The sequence below is a fragment of the Prionailurus viverrinus genome, chromosome C1 (assembly GCF_022837055.1).
Source record: "Prionailurus viverrinus isolate Anna chromosome C1, UM_Priviv_1.0, whole genome shotgun sequence".
In the NCBI taxonomy this organism is placed as follows: Eukaryota; Metazoa; Chordata; class Mammalia; order Carnivora; family Felidae; genus Prionailurus; species Prionailurus viverrinus.
Genome location: NC_062568.1, coordinates 51,430,576 through 51,449,800, shown reverse-complemented (window position 1 = coordinate 51,449,800; position 19,225 = coordinate 51,430,576). Strand labels below are relative to the sequence as shown.

At 36.5% G+C, this 19,225-nt stretch overlaps 1 protein-coding gene across 1 annotated transcript in view; it reads left to right on the top strand.

Moving 5' to 3' along the window:
* AGPS (alkylglycerone phosphate synthase) overlaps positions 1 to 19,225 on the top strand; it is a 143,602-nt gene that overhangs the window by 18,895 nt on the left and 105,482 nt on the right. Inside the window, exon 2 of the mRNA XM_047873320.1 lies at positions 15,425 to 15,514. Coding sequence (XP_047729276.1) covers positions 15,425 to 15,514 — 90 coding nt within the window. The remainder of the gene's footprint in view (positions 1 to 15,424; positions 15,515 to 19,225) is intronic.

Genomic DNA, 19,225 nt, shown 5'->3' with positions numbered 1-19,225 from the left:
CTATTCGTGTCTTTTGCCCATTTTTTCACTGGATGACTTGTTTTTTGAGTGTTGAGTTTGATAAGTTCTTTATAGATTTTGGATACTAGCCCTTTATCTGATACGTCGTTTGCAAGTATCTTCTCCCATTCTGTTGGTTGCCTTTTAGTTTTGCTGATTGTTTCCTTCGCTGTGCAGAAGCTTTTTATTTTGATGAGGTCCCAATAGTTCATTTTTGCTTTGGTTTCCCTTGCCTCTGGAGACGTGTTGAGTAAGAGGTTGCTGTAGCCAAGGTCATAGAGGTTTTTGCTTGCTTTCTCCTCGAGGATTTTGCTTTTCTGTCTTACATTTAGGTCTTTCATCCACTTTGAGTTTAGTATTGTGTATGGTGTAAGAAAGTGGTCCAGGTTCATTCTTCTGCATGTTGCTGTCCTGTTTTCCCAGCACCACTTGCTGAAGAGACTGTCTTTATTCCATTGGATAGTCTTTCCTGCTTTGTCAAAGATTATTTGGCCATATGTTTGTGTGTCCATTTCTGGGTTCTCTATTCTGTTCCATTAATCTGAGTGTCTGTTTTTGTGCCAGTATCATACTGTCTTGATGATTACAGCTTTGTAATACAGCTTGAAGTCCATCTGTTCCTTTCTTCTTTTACTCTCTTCTCTTGTGTTTTGATAGCTTTCTTTTAGTTATGTTTGAATTCCTTTTTCTTTACTTTTTGTGTATGTATTAAAGGTTTTTGATTTGTGGTTACTATTTAGGTTTACATATAACATCTTATGTGTGTAGCAGTCTGTGTTAAGTTGATGGTCGTTTAAGTTTGAACCCATTCTAAAAGCAGTAAATTTTACTACCCCCCCCCCCCGCACATTTTACGTATATGATGCTATGCATCCTTCTATTTTGTGAAGTCCTTGGTGGATTTATGTAGCTATAATTGACTTAACTGCTTTTGTGCTTTAACCTCCATAGTGATTTTATAAATTACTAATCTACTTTTATTGTATGTTATCATTTGCCTGTGAATTTTTTTCCGTTTATAATTCTTACTACTCATTATGGCCATTTTTTTTTCCACTCAAAGAATTGCCTTTAACATTTCTTGTAAGGCTGGTTTAATGGTGATGAGCTCCTTTAACTTTTGTCTGTCTGGGAAGTTCTTTATCTCTCCTATTCTGAATGATAATCTTGTTGGGTAGGGTATTCTTGGTTGCAGGTTTTTTCGTTTCAGTACTTTGAATACATCATACCCTTCCCTTCTGGCCTACTAAGTTGCTGCTGAAAAATCAGCTCATAGCCTTAGGGGTTTCCCTTATATGTAACTTTTCTTTTGCTGCTTTTAAGATTCCCTCTTTATCATTACTTTTTTGCCAATTTAATTATGTGTGGACCTCCTTGGGTTCATCTTGTTAAGGATCCTCTGTGCTTCCTGGATCTGGATGTTTGTTTCCTTCCATAGATTAGGGAAGTTTTCAGCTATTATTTTCTCAAATACATTTTTTTCCCCTTTCTCTTTCTCTCTTCTCCTTCTGGGGTCCCTATACAGGAAAGGTTATTACATGTGATGATGTTGCTGAGTTCCCTTAACTTATTCTCAGTTTTTGCTATTCTTTTGTTATTCCACTTAGTGGCTTTCCATTACCCAGTCTCCCAGAATGCTGATTTGTTCTTCTGCCTGCTCTAATCTGCTGTTGATTCCCTTTAGTGTATTTTTAAAATCAATTTATTTATTTATTATTATCATTTTTTATGTTTATTTTGAGAGAGATAGGCAGCATGAGTGGGGGAGGGGCAGAGAGAGAGGGAGAGAGAGAATCCCAAGCAGGCTCTGCACTGTCAGTCAGAGCCCACTGCGGGGCTCAAACTTGCAAAACCACGAGATCATGACCTGAACTAAAACCAAGAGTTGGATACTTAATTGACTGAGCCACCCAGGTGCCCCTAAGATTTTTTTTTTTTTAAATTTTTAAGTAATCCCTATACCCAATTTGGGGCTCAAACTCCCAATCCTGAGATCAGAAGTCACAGTTCCACTGACTGAACCAGCCAGAATACCCTCTCTTGGTATATTTTTAATTTCAGTTACTCAGTTCTTAATCTCTTTTTATCTATCTATCTATCTATCTATCTATCTTTGTTGAAGGTCTCACTGACTCTTTTCTTGAATCCAGTGAGTATCTTTATGACTGTTACTTTGAATTTTTTTTTTCAGGCATATAATTTATCTACATTTCATTTAGCTCTTTTGTTGCAGTTTTGTCCTGTTCTTTCATTTGGGACATATTCTTCTGTCCCCTCATTTTATCTAATTCTCTGTGTTTGTTTCTGTGTATTAGGCAAGTCAGCTATGTCTCCTGATATTGAAAGTAGTGGCCTTATGAAGAAGAGGTCCTGTGGTGCCCTGCAGCTGAATGCCCCTTGTTCATCAGAACCAGACACTTCAGGTGTCTCCTGTGTGGGTTGTGTGTGCCCTTTTGTGACTGATCCAGATTTGCCTTCAGTTCAGTTGGCTGCAGTGGTCCACTTTGCCTGTTGTGGATGCACTGGGCAGCGTTCGGCCCCTGTGCTGCTCAGGGGCCAGTCTGGGGCCACTGTAGGCTTGTGGTGGGTAATGTCTACAGTCAAACCAGATGCCTGTCCTCAGCCCATCTGCTGGGGCTGCAGTCATACTGACCTGCAGGGTGTTTTCCCTGTATTCTCTCTTGAGAAGCTTTCATTTGTGCACAGGGTGGGCTGTCAGACCAAATGCCTGCTCCTAGTCCAGGACTAATTGGGAGGGCACATTCTCTGCACTGCCAGCTATAAGGTTTGCTGCTAGGACTGCAGGCACACAGGTATGTGATTATCTTCCCCTCTTCCCAGGGTAGGAGTCTCTTTGGAGTAACACTGGTCCCTGTTGGGGTTGCTCGTACGAAGACTTAGGGGAGGAGTGCTTTGAAGTGACACCTGCCAACTGGGTCCGGTTGGGTAGGGTGGATCTGAAGGAGAACATTTACACGGTGCCCAGTGCTAGCAGGATAGATGGAGAGTGTTCATGCTGGTTCCTACAAGTGTCTGGCTATCTAGGTTTGCGCAGGGGGAGAGAAATGGTGCCTGCCAGCATTTTTGTTCTTAGAGAATTCTCCTAAGTATCCCTGTCTTTCCAGTGCACTTTGGAGATTAGCGAATAAACCTCCTTCAGTATATGCCAGGTGCTTTTCAGGCTGCTGCTTCTATTGTTGTATCTTGCTGGGTTATTTGTTATGCTGTCTCTTTAAGGGTGGGGACTATTTTTTAATCTCTCTCTGGGTGTCTCCTATAGCTAAACCCAGTTATTTTTAAAGTACCTGGAGTTAAGCCCTGCTGATTGCAAAAACTTCCTAAATTAAGCCCCACTGGTTTTCAAAGCCAAATGTTACAGGATTTGTCTCTTTAGGGCCAGGTGTGGTCTGATCCTTCCACTTCTCTGTGCTTGTGATGTCCCTCCTGTTTGTGGTTAGTCCTGTGGAGACATGGGTTGGTGGGGATGGTGGGGATGGTGGAGAGGATGAAGGGTCGAGGAGAAGGAGTGGGGATGGGGAGCAGAGTTTGGTTCCCAATTACATCTCTGCCTATCCTGCCCTTTTTGATGTGGCCTTCTCTTTACAATTAACAGTGGAAAGTCTGTTCTGCCAGTCTTTGGGTGATTTTCAGAGTTAGTTGCACTTTTGGTAGCTGTTATCTCAGTGTGTCCATGGGACTAGGTGAACTCAGGATCCTCCTACTTAGCCATTTTTTCCAGAACCTCATCAGTTTTTTATCTTTGTTGACTTTGCCTGCTTCTTAAAAACACACTCAAATAACTTACTGAAATTGTTTTCAGCCTATAACACTCTTGTGAAACAGTTGTTTTAAAAGCCATCAATGATCTAGGTATAAAATCCTTAAGTCATTTTCTTGACCAGTTCCCAATACCTGGTACCTAATATTTCTTTCCTTAGCTCCCATGTCATACTATCTTGGTTTTCTTCCCACCCTACTGGCCATGATTTTGCTGACTTTTCTTCCTTCTGCTTCCTAAATTTACAAATTCTTAAGGTTAATTTTTAGTCCTTTTTTTTTTTAAGCATTTTCTTCCTTAATAACTTCATCCACTCAGACTGTATTAGCTTTTACCACTGTTGGGGGAACTTCTAAGTTAATATTTCTAACTCTGTCAACTTCCATTTTCACATTTTAAATTATTGCACATTTCTATCTGACTATCTTGCTAAATTCTCCAATCTAGTATGCATGTATAAGGCTGTTATTTTAGCCCTCAATCCTACTACTCCATTATTTCTGTTTACTTCTACTGTTATTGAAATACACAAGCCCAGTGTCTCAGTCATAAGGCCTTGCTGAACTCCATTCCCTCTCCCTCATCCACGCTGTTGACAGAGCAGATAGATTCTAAAAAAATTTTTTTTAATGTTTATTTATTTTTGAGAGACAGAGAGAGAGAATGAGCAGGGGAGGGGCAGAGAGAGAGGGAGACACAGAATCCGAAGCATGCTCCAGGCTCTGAGCCATCAGCACAGAGCCCGACGCGGGGCTCAAACTCACGAACCGCGAGATCATGACCTGAGCTGAATTTGGACGCCCAACCGAGCCACCCAGGCGCCCCCAGATCAGGTAGATTCTATTACTTGTGATTGTCAAGACACTTTTGTTTTTCTCCCATAGATGCCAACGTAGATGAAATATATATATTTTAATGTTTATTTATTTTGAGAGAGAGAGAGCATGTGTGCATGTGTGCAAGTCAGGGGGGAGGGGCAGGGAGAGAGAGAATCTCAGGCAGGCTCCACACTATCAATGCAGAGCTCACGGACCGAGAGATCATGCCCTGAGCCAAAATCAAGAGTTGGACACTTAGCAGACTGAGCCACCCAGGCGCCCCTAGATGAAATCTTCAAATTGTCTCACATCTGTTCTGGTCTTCCTTTATTTTTTCCCCTTCAAATGATTCTCCATTCCATTACCAGACCAATCTTTGTTCAGAGAAAGTGTGAGTGCATGCTGCCTGCTAGTGCTGTGCTACATTCTGACACTGCAAAAGTGATTGACAGTTCAGTAGAGATACATAGATAGATATATAGAAGGTATGACATAGTAAATGCTACAGTCAGTGTGTGCAGAAGGAACCATAAATTCTTTCTGAGGAAGATAGGAAGGCTTTATAGGAAGAGTAACTTTTGGAGTGGTTCTTGATGGATAAATAGGAGTTTTCTAGAGAGAGAAAGGCATTTCAGACAAGGGATATATGTATATATGCAAAGACAGGCAGACATAAAAGGTCATGGTGTGTATAAGGAATTGTGATAACTTTTAGTGTGGCTGGAAGAGTAGTTGTTAAGGAAGGTGAAAATGTAGTTTGGAGCCAGATTGTAAAGGACATTGTATGCTATGTTAAAGAATTAGAATTTCATTCACACAACTCTAAAGCAGATACTGTTAGATTTTTTACTTTTGGTGACGGCATGGTACATAGAAAATACTGTTTTGATGAAATAAGGCTTAATCCCTATAATTTGACATCTCTGCTGTTCTCCATGACTTTCTTGCATATGTTCTATGCTTCAGCCAATTTGGGCTATTAGCATGGGAAAGTCCTTGTGCTTTTCTGCCTCTGCTTGATTATTGAATTTCTGTCATCTTCCAAAGCAACTAGAATGAAGCCTTCTTCTCTCAGCTAGAGATGAACACTATATTCTCTGAGTTCTTGTAATACTTCTTACTCCACGTGTGGCAATCAGCAAGTGTATTAAAATCATAGCTTAGTAGTTAAGGAGTGTTGGAGCCAGAAGAACAAGATTTAAATCCTAGTTGTGTCATGTACTGTTTGGACAAGCTACTGTTTTTCTGAGCTTTTGTATATTTAAATAGGAATAATAACACCTTCATCATCAATCTCACAAACATTGATGTGAAAAGGAAATGAAGTAATGATTGTAAAATCCTTAGCTTTATAGTATTTTACAGTATATTCTATTGCAGTATACTGTATAGAAAGCATAAGGAAAATCCAGTGCTGAAATAGTGTCTGAAGGTGAAAGCATAAGAAGTTGGAGGTCCTCAATGACAGCCATGACATTTTAATATTGAGAACAGGTTTCTAATTAATACCACCTTATGTGTTAGGGAGAAAAGGAAGAATGCAAAGAATGAAGAGAATTAGCAATTGCTTGTACTGCAGGGTGCGCTGATTGTCAGTATCTTGTACACAATAGTCAGCATTGTGCCACTTGGCATTTGCACGCCTTCTTCAGTTCTACTTGGTGTGTGGCGTTGGTGAACACATGTATTGAAATTTGAATAAACATAATTGTGCTAGAGATAAATTATTCGATAAACCATCGCCTTTTTAGTTTTGTTACCCTTTTAACATGTATAAACTAGGAACATTTCCATAGCAGATTGACTTTCTACATTTTGGATCAGAAAGTATTATTTCTATATAGCCTTCATTCGCCCTTATTGGATAATCCTTTGTAAAATTGGGTACGCACTTGTCTGCCTCTGCTCTCATGGAAAACGAATCTCCATTTCCTGCTACCCTCTTTCCCGTCTTCCACATTTCTCACTTTGCCCTCTTGCTGCCTTGTTTTGTCACAGAACTCCACACTGGTCCATCCTGTCCTATAGTGCAGTGAATTTAAAGTTATCGCCCTTTCCCTGCAGTTCCAGTCCCTTCTGATTTTCATAGAGTTTGGGTGAGAGCAACTTTATAAACCATTTACATTAATGCTTTGTATCTCTTTGTGGCTATTCAACAGATGAGGCTTCTGCTGTCAACTTTACCTCGTGCCTCAAGGCAGTGCTTACACAATTAGAGTCTGTGGATGACCTGCCCCACAATTTTCTGGCTGGGCTTGTTTAAAAGGTTTAGATTCTAAGGCCTCACTCTCAAAGATTCTAATCATTGGCTAGGTCTAGAGTGACATCCAGGACTCTGCTTTTAACATGAATTCCCAAGGTGATGTTTATACTCCCAAGACGATTGGGAATTTCAATTGTAATTGTGATTGGGCCTTGGTTTTAATATATATATATTTTTCCCCTCCGAACTTTGTGGGGTTCATTTTTTTCCTGTGGCTTTTTCAGAAGCAAAGGTGAAAACTCCAACAACCTGTTCATTTAAAGTAGAAGGGGCTGCTGCTTACTATTGTATTAAGTCAAAAAACAAACAGAAAACATTTGTTACAAGAATACTCTATATCGGGGCGCCTGGGTGGCGCAGTCGGTTAAGCGTCCGACTTCAGCCAGGTCACGATCTCGCGGTCCGTGAGTTCGAGCCCCGCGTCGGGCTCTAGGCTGATGGCTCGGAGCCTGGAGCCTGTTTCCGATTCTGTGTCTCCCTCTCTCTCTCTGCCCCTCCCCCGTTCATGCTCTGTCTCTCTCTGTCCCAAAAATAAATAAAAAACGTTGAAAAAAAAAAAAGAATACTCTATATCAAGCAGATATGGATTTTAGTCTTGGCTTTTTTAGAGTCTTGTCAAGATTATTGGGTTGTACCCTGGAAGACAGCTGGAAAAGGGAACTCAGAAGCTTGGTTTCTGTTGAAAAATGGCATACAGACTTTTGGAGACATTTGTGTTTCTTTGTTGTTTGCAGAAATGTAAGACTGTACCAGAAATGGTCTTTGGTCACTTACAGATTGGTCAATTCAACATGCTTGTGATACAATTCCTATTTCAATTACTAGCAAACAGGGAGGAAAACAATAAAAGTGAATTGGCATTTTCCACCTGGTGGTAGACAGTCTGGAATTCTCTGCCTAAATCGCCATATTGATTAGATTACAAGCGGACAGTAGAGGGAATAATTTAAAGTATAGATCATGGAGCTCACGTGGTCAAGGGAAGTGTACATCCTTGTTCTTTGTCTTTTGCCAAGACAACTCCCTGATACTAATTAGTACTTTTGTACTTGTTACATAGACTAAGACATGAAGGTAAAAGACAGGACAGTTGTGTCTTTCTAGGCCTTCGGAATGGCAGGTACCAGGCTTTTGGGAGTATGTGCTTATATAACATGCCTGCCCTAGCATGAAATACTTGGAATTTTTTTAAAGACATTTTTCAAACAATAATGAATTTCCAGTTAGAATTTGGTGTGTGTGAAGAAAGATTGGGGCGTAAGGGAAGTCATCCCAGGAGCCTCAGTGAGTAGTGAGTGCCAGATTATTCTGTCAAGGTGTAAGACTGGCTTTGCCTTATTTGCCCCAGACCTCCCTTCTTTCCCTGCTTCTTTGTGCCTCTGTCTATAAGGTTCCTGCCCCTCTCCCCCATACTTATACATTCCTTTTTCTTCCATTCATTGATTCATAGCAAATGTAATAGGATTTCAACCTTGGGGACACAATTTTTGACCCTTGAATTCAGGTTTTGAAAAGTTTCTTCTGAGAAGTACCACTTTTTTGTGAACTCTAAAGAGTTGACTGTAGCAAGTTAAATACATATTTGGTTTGCTGAATATTTGAAGCTGATTCATTCTGAATGGAATTCTATTATTTAAAAAAAAATTGTGGGGATTGCTAAGAAATCCAACAGTGGGTTTTATAATAAGCCATCATGGAATATCTATGTATATGTGAAAGAAAGAATTGTTTTCTTGAAGAGAAACTGCACTGAGATTCAAGGGCTGAGCAACATATTTGCTTCAGATACAGAGTTGTGGTAATCATACCTTTTTAGTCCATGGTATTTGCAAATAGTATAATACTATTAATAAAATGCTAATAAAGTAGCATAACACTATTTAATCAAATTAAAAATACATACACAAAGTAACACTGCATATTTTACAAAACACATACACATATACTCGAGAACATTTATGGATGCCCTTGGAAGGGGGCAGATAGGATTAGAAATCAGAGATGGAGGAAAAGAAAAGAGAGGCCTCTTTTGTTCATAGACAAATGCCATGAACTAAAAAAAATAGTATGTTGTAGATCTTTTACCTGTTTTCTCCTTTTGTGTTCTCTGCTGTTTAACCTTTCTATGTTTCTGTGTATGTATCTATCTTCCTTATTGCTTTTGGTTGCTGCATATTCTTTCACAGAATTTACTTAACACTTATCCATTCCTTTAGTGATGCCTCTAGCTACTCTTACAAGTAATGCTCCAGAGAATATATCAAAGCTATTCCCTTATGGAACTGTCTGTGAATTCCTCCTGAGTATAAACCCAGGAGTTGTATAGGTGGGTCATAGAAATGGCATTACCTATGAAAACTTAGCACACGATTGATCCATGGAGTAGTTTATCAGTAATGCATTTGGGTTTCCTTCTCCATGTTCTTGCTAACAATGTTCTCTGTCATAAATCTTATATTTAGTCCATTTTACACTATCACATTGGAAGAAATTAGAAAGTTGATTAATAATTTATCACGTGCAAGGACCAAATTTTTATTATGGCCACTAGAGATTTAAAACTTATAATGAGGATGTGGAAGGAAGATTGAAATTCAGGTTGAAGTTTAAAGTGTCACAGAATCATGTCCATGTTTTGCAAGGAGAAGGTATACTGTCTAGAGGTAAGGGATATTATCTTGTTGAACTGTCCAGAAGCCTAATCTTGTCAGGATACTAGAGTCAATCATATTCAGGTGGTCTATCTTGTGTAAACTATCTTCATTAGTGACCAAAGTTAATTAGAATGCCAATAGACTAATTCATGGTGAAAAAGCAAAATTATCAAACCTGGTAATTTATTTGGTTTATTTGGTTCAGTTGGCCACTTTTTCTTGGTAGAAAATAAAATATAATCAGAAGAGTTGGTTGGTGAGTTTTATATCAGGGCAAAAGGAAGTATTCTGTGATTCAGATGTTTGTATCAAGCTATCGAAACCTGATGACATCTATTTTCTAAGTCAAATGTTTTAATAGTCTTGGAGTCATGAGATTTGTAGCAGTGTTAAGTGACAATAATTTATCCATACCTTTAAAAAAATTTTTTAAGTTTATTCTGTGAGAGACGGGGGGCAGGGGAGAGAGAGAGAGAGAGAGAGAGAGAGAGAGAGAGAGAGAGAGAGAAGCCCAAGCAGGCCCCACACTCTAAGTCCAGAGCCCAATGTGGGGCTTGAACTCACGAACCCTTGAGAGCATGATCTGAGACAAAATCAAAGGTTAATCATCTGAGCCACCCAGGTGGCCCTTCTATGTCTTTTAAAAAAAATTTTTTTTTAATTCTTTTTTGTAAAGGGGCTTTCTCTTATAGTATACATAAATTATTATACTTATAACTAAGTTACTTAGATTAACAAAAGAGAATTAGTTGCACTGTTAGATTGAGGCAGTAAGTATTGTAAATGGTTTTACATAGTTTTGGTATTGAATTTTTAGAAATAATTTTGTAGGAATTATAGAATAGACATGATATTTAAATTTATTTTAAAACATGTACATTTTAAATTAAATTTAGAATTAGTGTTCCATAGTTTTTCTCCCTCATTAGGCCTTTATATTTCTAATGGTAACTTAGCTTCATTTTTTTTTAATAAAAGAAGTTAGGATTATTATTTCATTTATAGGGATATTTTTGTAAAATATCTTTTTAGGGATATATTTGTTGATCAGTTCTTGGTATCTCAACTCTTTATTTACTTCACTTTCATGATTTCCTTTAGGTTATCTTGGTCCTAAGGTAATTAAGCACACAACCTGATAGTAAGGATTTTTAATTAGTACAAAAAAATCCTGAAAGTTTTTTTAATTTTTAACTTCTACATTTTGTACTACATATGGGATTAATTTGAATTTATCTGATGCTGAGCATGGTTTGTTAGAAATCCAGCATTGAGGCTTAAGTTTCATACTTCAGTTTTTATTTTCTAAAAACTCTGAGATCATAGTACCTTTTTCTCATTGTTTGAATTAGAAATGATAGATAAAAATTTGATTTTCATCAGAACTAAGTAATGAAGTATCTTTTATTAGAATTTTGATTATTGGAATTATATGGAAAAAATTCTTTTTTTTTAGTTATCACTTAACTGAGTTTTTTACTGCTGAGCCAAAATAAAATTAGGTTAAAGCATGTTTTCCTTTTCCTTTTTTTCTAGTGAAAAGTATAATTAGAAATAGCAGTGGTAGAAACCATGCATTTATATCAGGATGCTTGAAATTTATTAGTATTAGAGGAGTAGTAATCTATGTGTACATAGAGACTTAAAAGTGGACATCTCCCAATTTAAGAAAAGATCTCTGGTTTTCATAATAATAGTGCTAAATCTAAATACTTCAGTTAAAAATTGTGCAAACCACAGCACTGGGAAATAATATATATATCATGGGAGAATACTGCCACCTTGTGTATACATGATGCTACATTATGTCTCCATTTTCTTTTGTTATGCCAGCTAAAACAAAGTGCTTCTTCACCATTTGGTACTGTGGTCAGATATGTAAATGGTAAAACATTTGTTTTATTTTTTTCGTGTAACAAAATCAAACGGACTTATCTTTTTTCTTGGCAGGAGGAAGGGTCTTATATTTTGAAGACCTTAAATTTAGTGTAAAGTTAGCTCTAAGAATTGGAAAGTCTGAGGGATCAGTCTGGTTAATTGATCTTTGGGGTCAGTAGAAAATTGAATCTTTTTATTTGAATCTTACGGAATGTTGATATTTCTTTGATCATTCCTCATTTTAGTGCTTGCCATGGTTTTGGGATCATTATTCTGAATGCCAGAATTCATATACTATACATAAAGGAAGTGAGGGCACTGGGGTTCCTGACATCACCATAGTCCTTGATTTTCAAATGTTTCCCTTAAGATCAAGTGCAGAAGAATGGCTATAATAATAACATGTAATAGTGCTTTGAAAAATATTGATGTCAATGAAAAAGGGTTCCTTTAAATCATTTTGGTTACTTGAGGGCATGATTTGGTGGGTTTAAGACATTACCTTTCTAAAGAGGAAGAGTCACAAGACTGGGGGTTCACTTTCTGATGCTTACAACTAGCTTAGCTGTGTAATCATGAGAGCTTCTCTGGGCACAAGTTTCTTCATTTGAAAAATGAGCAATTGAACTAGGTGATTTCTCAGGATCTTTTTTTTTAGTTTTAGAATTCTGTGATTGTGTGAGGTTTTACTTTTAACTTTTTAAAAATGTTAATGCTATAATGCCCTTCAAGTTACTCATTATATTTTCTGTATAAGAAGTTATTTTGAAAGTTTAATGTAATCACATAGTTGTGTTTAATGGTCATAGAATATATTAGTAATTTGAAGGGATACCTGTGTACAAAAGTTTAAAACCAGAAGCCCGGGAAATTCACCTACTTTTTTATTTAACACATGGGGTACTTGAAGATATCAGAAGATTGATTTTGGGGTAACCTAGATTTTAAATATATTTTAAGCAACATAACACTGTTTTGGGAGTGTGGGGGGTACAAATGGATTCCAAATGCTTACATTTCAACTTCTGGGATGGCTCTAAAAGTTGTTATAAATATGGTAAGCCCATATCATGGGCAGAATTTTCTAATTGAGACGAAAAGAGAGAAAAAAGTAGCTTTAGCCTATAGTTGAAAACTTGGGAATTCCTTAGGATATTACCCAACTGAAAATTTAAGGCCAGTGATTCTTCAGAATGTAAATCTTTTCATTTTTGAGTGCACAGCAGCAGATATTTCCTGCTTCCCTTGATTCATTTTTCTTGTGCAGTGCCAAGAGTGAACACATGTAGTCAGGTTTTGCTTTTTACTTTGAGGCCATATGGGAATAATTGTTTAAAATTCTACACATAATTTTAAGGCAAAGGATTCTCATTGTTAAGTTATGTAAACATGCCAAATTTAACATCTGTACTGGAATAATTTCCCAGTGCCTACTGATTGTAATACCAAAGCAAAAGAACTATATTGGTATTTTTGCATTTATTTTGTATAACACCAAACTGTTGTTTTATAGAATACAGCCTTCATGACAAATGTTTAAATTCAGTATTAAAATGCATTTCAGAAATGAAAATTTATGCACATATTATAAAACATTAAAGATATTACTTGGGTGCCTGGGTGGCTCAGTTGGTTAGGCCGCTGACTTCGGCTCAGGTCATGATCTCGCAGTTTGTGAGTTCAAGCCCCGCGTTGGGCTCTGTGCTGACAGCTCAGAGCCTGGAGCCTACTTCAGATTCTGTTCTCCCCCTCTCTCTACCCCTCCCTTGCTCACGCTCTGTGTCTCTCTGTCTCTCAATAATAAATAAATGTTTACAAAAATTACAAAAAAACATTAAAGATGTTAATTAAAATGTACATATATATCATCTTCATGTAAATTATTATGGAAATATAATAAAATATTAAGTGAATTATATTTCATAAAAGTGAAGAGAATTACAAAAAAAGTAAAGCAGATGATATCTTATTCAGTTTTTAGAAAATGTAATCTTGGGGCGCCTGGGTGGCGCAGTCGGTTAAGCGTCCGACATCAGCCAAGTCACGATCTCGCGGTCTGTGAGTTCGAGCCCCGCGTCGGGCTCTGGGCTGATGGCTCAGAGCCTGGAACCTGTTTCCGATTCTGTGTCTCCCTCTCTCTCTGCCCCTCCCCCGTTCATGCTCTGTCTCTCTCTGTCCCAAAAATAAATAAACGTTGAAAAAAAAAATTAAAAAAAAAAAGAAAATGTAATCTTAAGAAAATGGGTATGTTAGTGGTGATATTAGCATGAGGTTTTCCTGTAGAGATTTTTCCAAAGCTTTCTTCCATAACCTCCCTCTACAATGAGGAATGTGATATTAGAAGAAAATATTGGGCAACAGTTCATAACAGGCTCATCTACAAATCCAGTCTCTGGATAGATACTCTTGAGATATTTTTGAATAGTTTGTTTTTATATAGGGACTATAGTTTTATTGATAGCAACTTTAGTTTTAACGAGATTATGCCTGGTCTCTAATTTTCTTAATCTTATGTATGACCTTTACTTGGTTCAGTTTTGTTATGTTGGTGTTCTACTTGTTTGAAAAGCCTTTGAATTGGATGAAGAATTATGATTGTAATAAAAGATTTGCTTGTCAGTTGTCATTTTCTTCTTCCTTGGGAATTATAGAGAATTAAAATGCTTTCTAATGAGTAAATCTTTGTTATTTTGACATTAAAAACTGAGATATAATTGACATGTAATTAATTTCAGGTATACCACATAATGACTCAAAATCTGTATATATTGTGAAATTATCACCACAGTAAGTCTGGTTAACATCCATCACCATGCATATTTACAGGTTTTTTCTTGTGATGTAGTTTGAAATTTTATTTTTTTTAATTAAAAAAAATTTTTAATGTTTGTTTATTTATTTTATGTTTATTTTTGAGAGAGAGAAAAAGACAGTGCGAGTGAGGGAAGGGCAGAGAGAGAGGGAGACACAAAATCTGAAGCAAAATCTGAGCTCCAGGCTCTGAGCTGTCAGCACAGAGCCCGACGTGGGACTCAAACCCACGAACCGTGAGATCATGGCCTGAGCTGAAGTCAGACGCTTAACTGACTGAGCCACCACCCAGGCACCCCTATTTTGAAATTTTAATGCAGCAAATAATTTCTGTGTAGAGAAGAGTTTTCTTTTCTTCATCATAGACTGCATAATTGAATTTGCAATAAGATTTGTTATCAGTTTTGAAATAACTGCCCAGATATACTAGGGCACCATGCTAAAACACAGCATTAATAATAAATGCTGACAGAGTACTTCAGTACTTCAGTGTGGTTGCTTGTTGTGTTCTGCACAGGTCCAGATCTTATGTAATGTTCAGAATTGAATCAATTATTGATTTGGATGAAAATGCTTTTTAAGACAATGAAATTCAAAATACCATATTGTTTTGGAATACTAAAAACTGGTATAGTCATTAACTGTTACATTAATATGTAGGTCAAGGTAGAGATTGGTGGATACATGGAAATTGAAGGATTTAGAATGTTTGTAAACACATCTCAGATTTTTTTATATACTTTATTAAGTGTCTACTAGTAGTGCCATTACTAGTGAACTTATTCTGTAAATTGATCTTTTCATCATAGAAGATTAATAATTGTGATTTTTCTAATATGTGCAAAAATTTGTTTCCTATTCAAGTGAGTTTTATTTTAATTGCAGAATTTTTTAGACTGTTCTATTATGTAAACTAATAACATGTACAACATGAAGCATATTTGTACTCTATTTTTCTCCCTTGTTCCTTCTTTTTCCTTTGAATTCATTAAATTTAGTTGTTGCCCTTTGTGAAGCAGGTGCTGCTCATCAGAATGATTCTGTATTTGAAATATTAATTAATACATGGACATTTTGATGCATATTCATTCTATTTAAACTGATATACTGTTAGTGGGATCAGGTCTTTTAAATGATTGTGAAAGTTAATATCAATGATATACTATTCAGTTTTGAGATATTTAATGTAGTCTAATTTATGTATTTTTTTTTTTATTATTAGGCAAGAAGTTATGAAATGGAATGGATGGGGATATAATGATTCCAAGTTCTTCTTCAATAAGAAAGGCCAAGTTGAGTTGACTGGGAAAAGGTAACTGGTTGGTTTATTCTTTTCCTTTTTTTCCTCTTTCTTTCTATAAAATTTTTTAAGCATAAATAACAAATGTATGTCATGTTAAATAACATACATAGGATAATATAATGACTCCTCCCTCGATTTAAAGTTATCAACATTTTGGGGTGCCTGGGTAGCTCGGTTGGTACACCATCCGATTTCGGCTCAGGTCATGATCTCATGATTTGTGGGTTTGAGCCGCACATTGGGCTCTGTGCTGATGGCTGAGAGCCTGAAGCCTGCTTCAGATTCTGTGTCTCCCTCTCTCTGTCCCTCCCTTGCTTGCACTCTGTCTCTTTCTCAAAAATAAATAAACATTAAAAAAATAAAAAGTAAATAAAGCTATCAACATTTTGACATAATTGCTCCTTCTTTTTTTGGTAGTAAATTCCGTTGTGTCACTTCTAAATATTTACATATGTCTCCTTTGAAAGTGTAAGGATCTAATATTAGCTAATCATAATAATATCATTATCATATTTCCCAAAATAAGACAATTTTATAATATCTGATTATCCAGTCCACATTTCCCCTGGTATCTAAAAAAATGCCATTTTATAGGTAGGTAGTTTGAATCAGGATCCCAAAAATGACTATAATCATCCTACCACCCAATTTCCATGCCACTGACTTGTTCAAAGTAACTCCCAGTTTAAGACTGGGAATTTAGGGGCACCTGGATGGCTCAGTCAGTTAAGTGTCTGACTCTTGGTTTCAGCTCAGGTCATGATCTCGTGGTTTTGTGAGTTCAAGCCTTATGTCAAGCTCTGGTTGGGATTCTCTCTCTCCCTCTCTCTCTGCCCCTCCCCCGCTTGCACTGTCTCTGTCTCTCTCAAAATAAGTAAACTTAAAAAATTTTTTTAAAAAGACTGGGAATTTACTTTTGGGTGTGGGTTATTATGGATGGTGAACAATTTTAGGTCTTTGTGAGTATAAATAGTATTTTTAAAATTAATTTTCTGAGACACATTAGGGAAGAAGTGGTGAAGAAAGAACAATCATTTGTGTGATAACTTTCACATTTCTGAAATGTTTTTGGGAATGTGTTGATAAGAATTCTAAAGAATATTTGTATTGTTACTGTTCCAGATGCAGACAGAATTGTAAAGTAAGTTCTTAGTTGATTTTAAGAACCAATCCTGCCAAAGCTGGTATTTTGGGTTTGTCTGTTGAAATCGTTTTGGAAGGACAGTGAGTATAAACACGGAAGATTTGAATGCTGGCTCTATAAATTAAAAATTGAGAGTAGGTAAAAAAATAGGATCAGATTTTTTTTTAATCTGTTCCAGGATTGTGTTTTGACTTAAAATCTATTGGGGATTAATATGATTAGGTTAATATTCTTAAAACTTACATGGTATGTCAATATATTGAAATACTAGTGAGAAATGTTTTATTCCTTTGGAGAAATTCTTTTTCTTTGCAACATAATCATTCCAGTTTTCTGACTTGAACATACTTTGTAACTGAACAAAACCTCGGGAGTAGTAATTAGGAACTAATTGTAATGAAGGTGTGAAATGTACATTTGACACTTGCTTTTTAATAGGAAAAATAAATATACGTATTCTCATTCCCATCTTTAAGTTTGACTGGGAAGCATATTGGTGGAGGCTTAGTTAAGAAATTGTATAATTCGGGTAGGAGGAATTTCTGGTTAAAATTAAATTTACGAGTGTTCTAAATGTTGAACGTCCCACGTTTTAAATAGAATAATGTCTAATACAGAAACTTATCAGTGTAGAAGCTGGTTTTGCCAAATCTTCTGAGGAGAAAAGAAATCTTCTGAACTTAGAAAATCAACTTCCTCTCCTTTCAGATACTGTCCTCATTTCTTCCTTTCTTTGGATCTTGAGAGAATAGCATCTTTATTTTATGGGAGGGGGCAAATAGTCCCTTATGCACAGTGCTGTTGAAAGCATTAGACACTTACTTCTGTAGGGTACTGTAGGCTATTTAGTGGTTTGTGTTGGAAGCGTATGTGTTTGAAATGAATGATTAGTCATAGAAAATATCTCAAGTAATTACATTTTAGTAGTGCCATGGGTTCAGAATCTGGTTCTTATTTCTGGTGTTCTGACACTTGATTTGTCAGTTTTCACAGAGAGGATCAGGTTTTAGAGGACTGACATGTGCCACACTCATGGTACGCTCATTGAAAACATTAGAACCCCAGTGTATTTATTCATGGTTAGATTATTCCTTTTTCAGTATATAGAGCACTTGTTAATTCCCTTTCTGATTTTAAGATATATAGAATACAAAATTTGTAATTCAGATGTTGTTCAAAGAGCATAGATTAAGAGCAAAGGAGATTCAGTGGTCTTAAGAGAGATTTTTATCCAGGTTGTAATAGAACCGGAGAATTTTATATGTTTGGCTTGAGACTTTGGAAGATTGCTGCTGCTGCCATTCTAACCAGAATGAGTTCCTTAAAGGCCTCATTTCTTTGTATTAACTCCTGAGTTGGGTCCAGTGGGAGAAAGGGGAATAGAATGGGGTGCATCCAACTGGCAGAGCCTAGAAGGGAGACCAGTAAAGTAGATATTAGGTACATTTGCTTTAGTGGAAGGTAGCCTTTGCTCCTCACTACGACTCATCCGGAGGGTAGCTCTCCAAATACAGAAATGGAATTTAAATGCTCTAGGATTAAATACATACTACATAAACTATTTAATAACTAAAGCCAATAACTAAATAATATTCAGTTCCCATTTTAGTGCTGCCAGAAGTACCATTACCACAGAGGATAATAAACTGGATTGAATTGGATCATAGCTTTCTGTTAACCTAGTCTAGTTTCCTGGGGATAATGGTTGAATTAGTAGATTTCTCTGATTTGTATCAGAAAACATTTACAAACATTCTTAAAGATAATAATAGCTATTTCTTAATTGAATGACTACTGAATTATCTTAAAATAACCCTAAGATGGGTAGTCATATTTTCTTAAAAATAATTAGGGGATTGAGGGTGAGAGAGGTTAAATAGCTTATGTGAGGTCACCTGCTCAGTGGAAAGTTGTGAGTGATACCCAAATGTTTTTAAGCTTCATTCTTGTGCCGTTTCTGTTGTATTGTGCTTCTGCAGATAACCATACTCATTCATTGTATTGATCTTGTTTTCTCTCCAAACTCTGGGAGCACTTTATGGTAGCCTTCTCTACCCCTATACAGTAGCACAGTAAAGCTAGTCATCTTGTAAAAAATTACCCTGTGACAAAAATTGCTGTTGTTCTAGTGGAAGGCACAGGGCATAAGCAAAAGAAGGTTGTGATATTCTTCAAACAGAAAATGGAATTTGTGACTAGAAAGGATGAGTTATAAGAAAATACTGATTTGAACTGAACAAATCTTTGCTCTCTATAACTGCATAGAAAACACGAATAAAATACCCAAGAATGAAATAAAACAGAGCTGGGGAAAAAGAATTCTTAGGTGCCAGAAACCAAGAGTGAGTTTTAATGAAAATTTATGGGGATTGCATTTCCATTATTTCTGATCCAAATAAATTTTTATAAGCAAATGTGGTTGATTGTATGTAGTTTGGGGAGGGCAACATTGACATTTCAAACCCAGCCAAAGAAGCAATTATTATAAGCTGTTCTAGATCTTTGGGAAATATCAGAAGTTTTTTCCTGAACACAGTCTTATCTTTTGAACATATTTGTAATTTGTCAGTTTATAA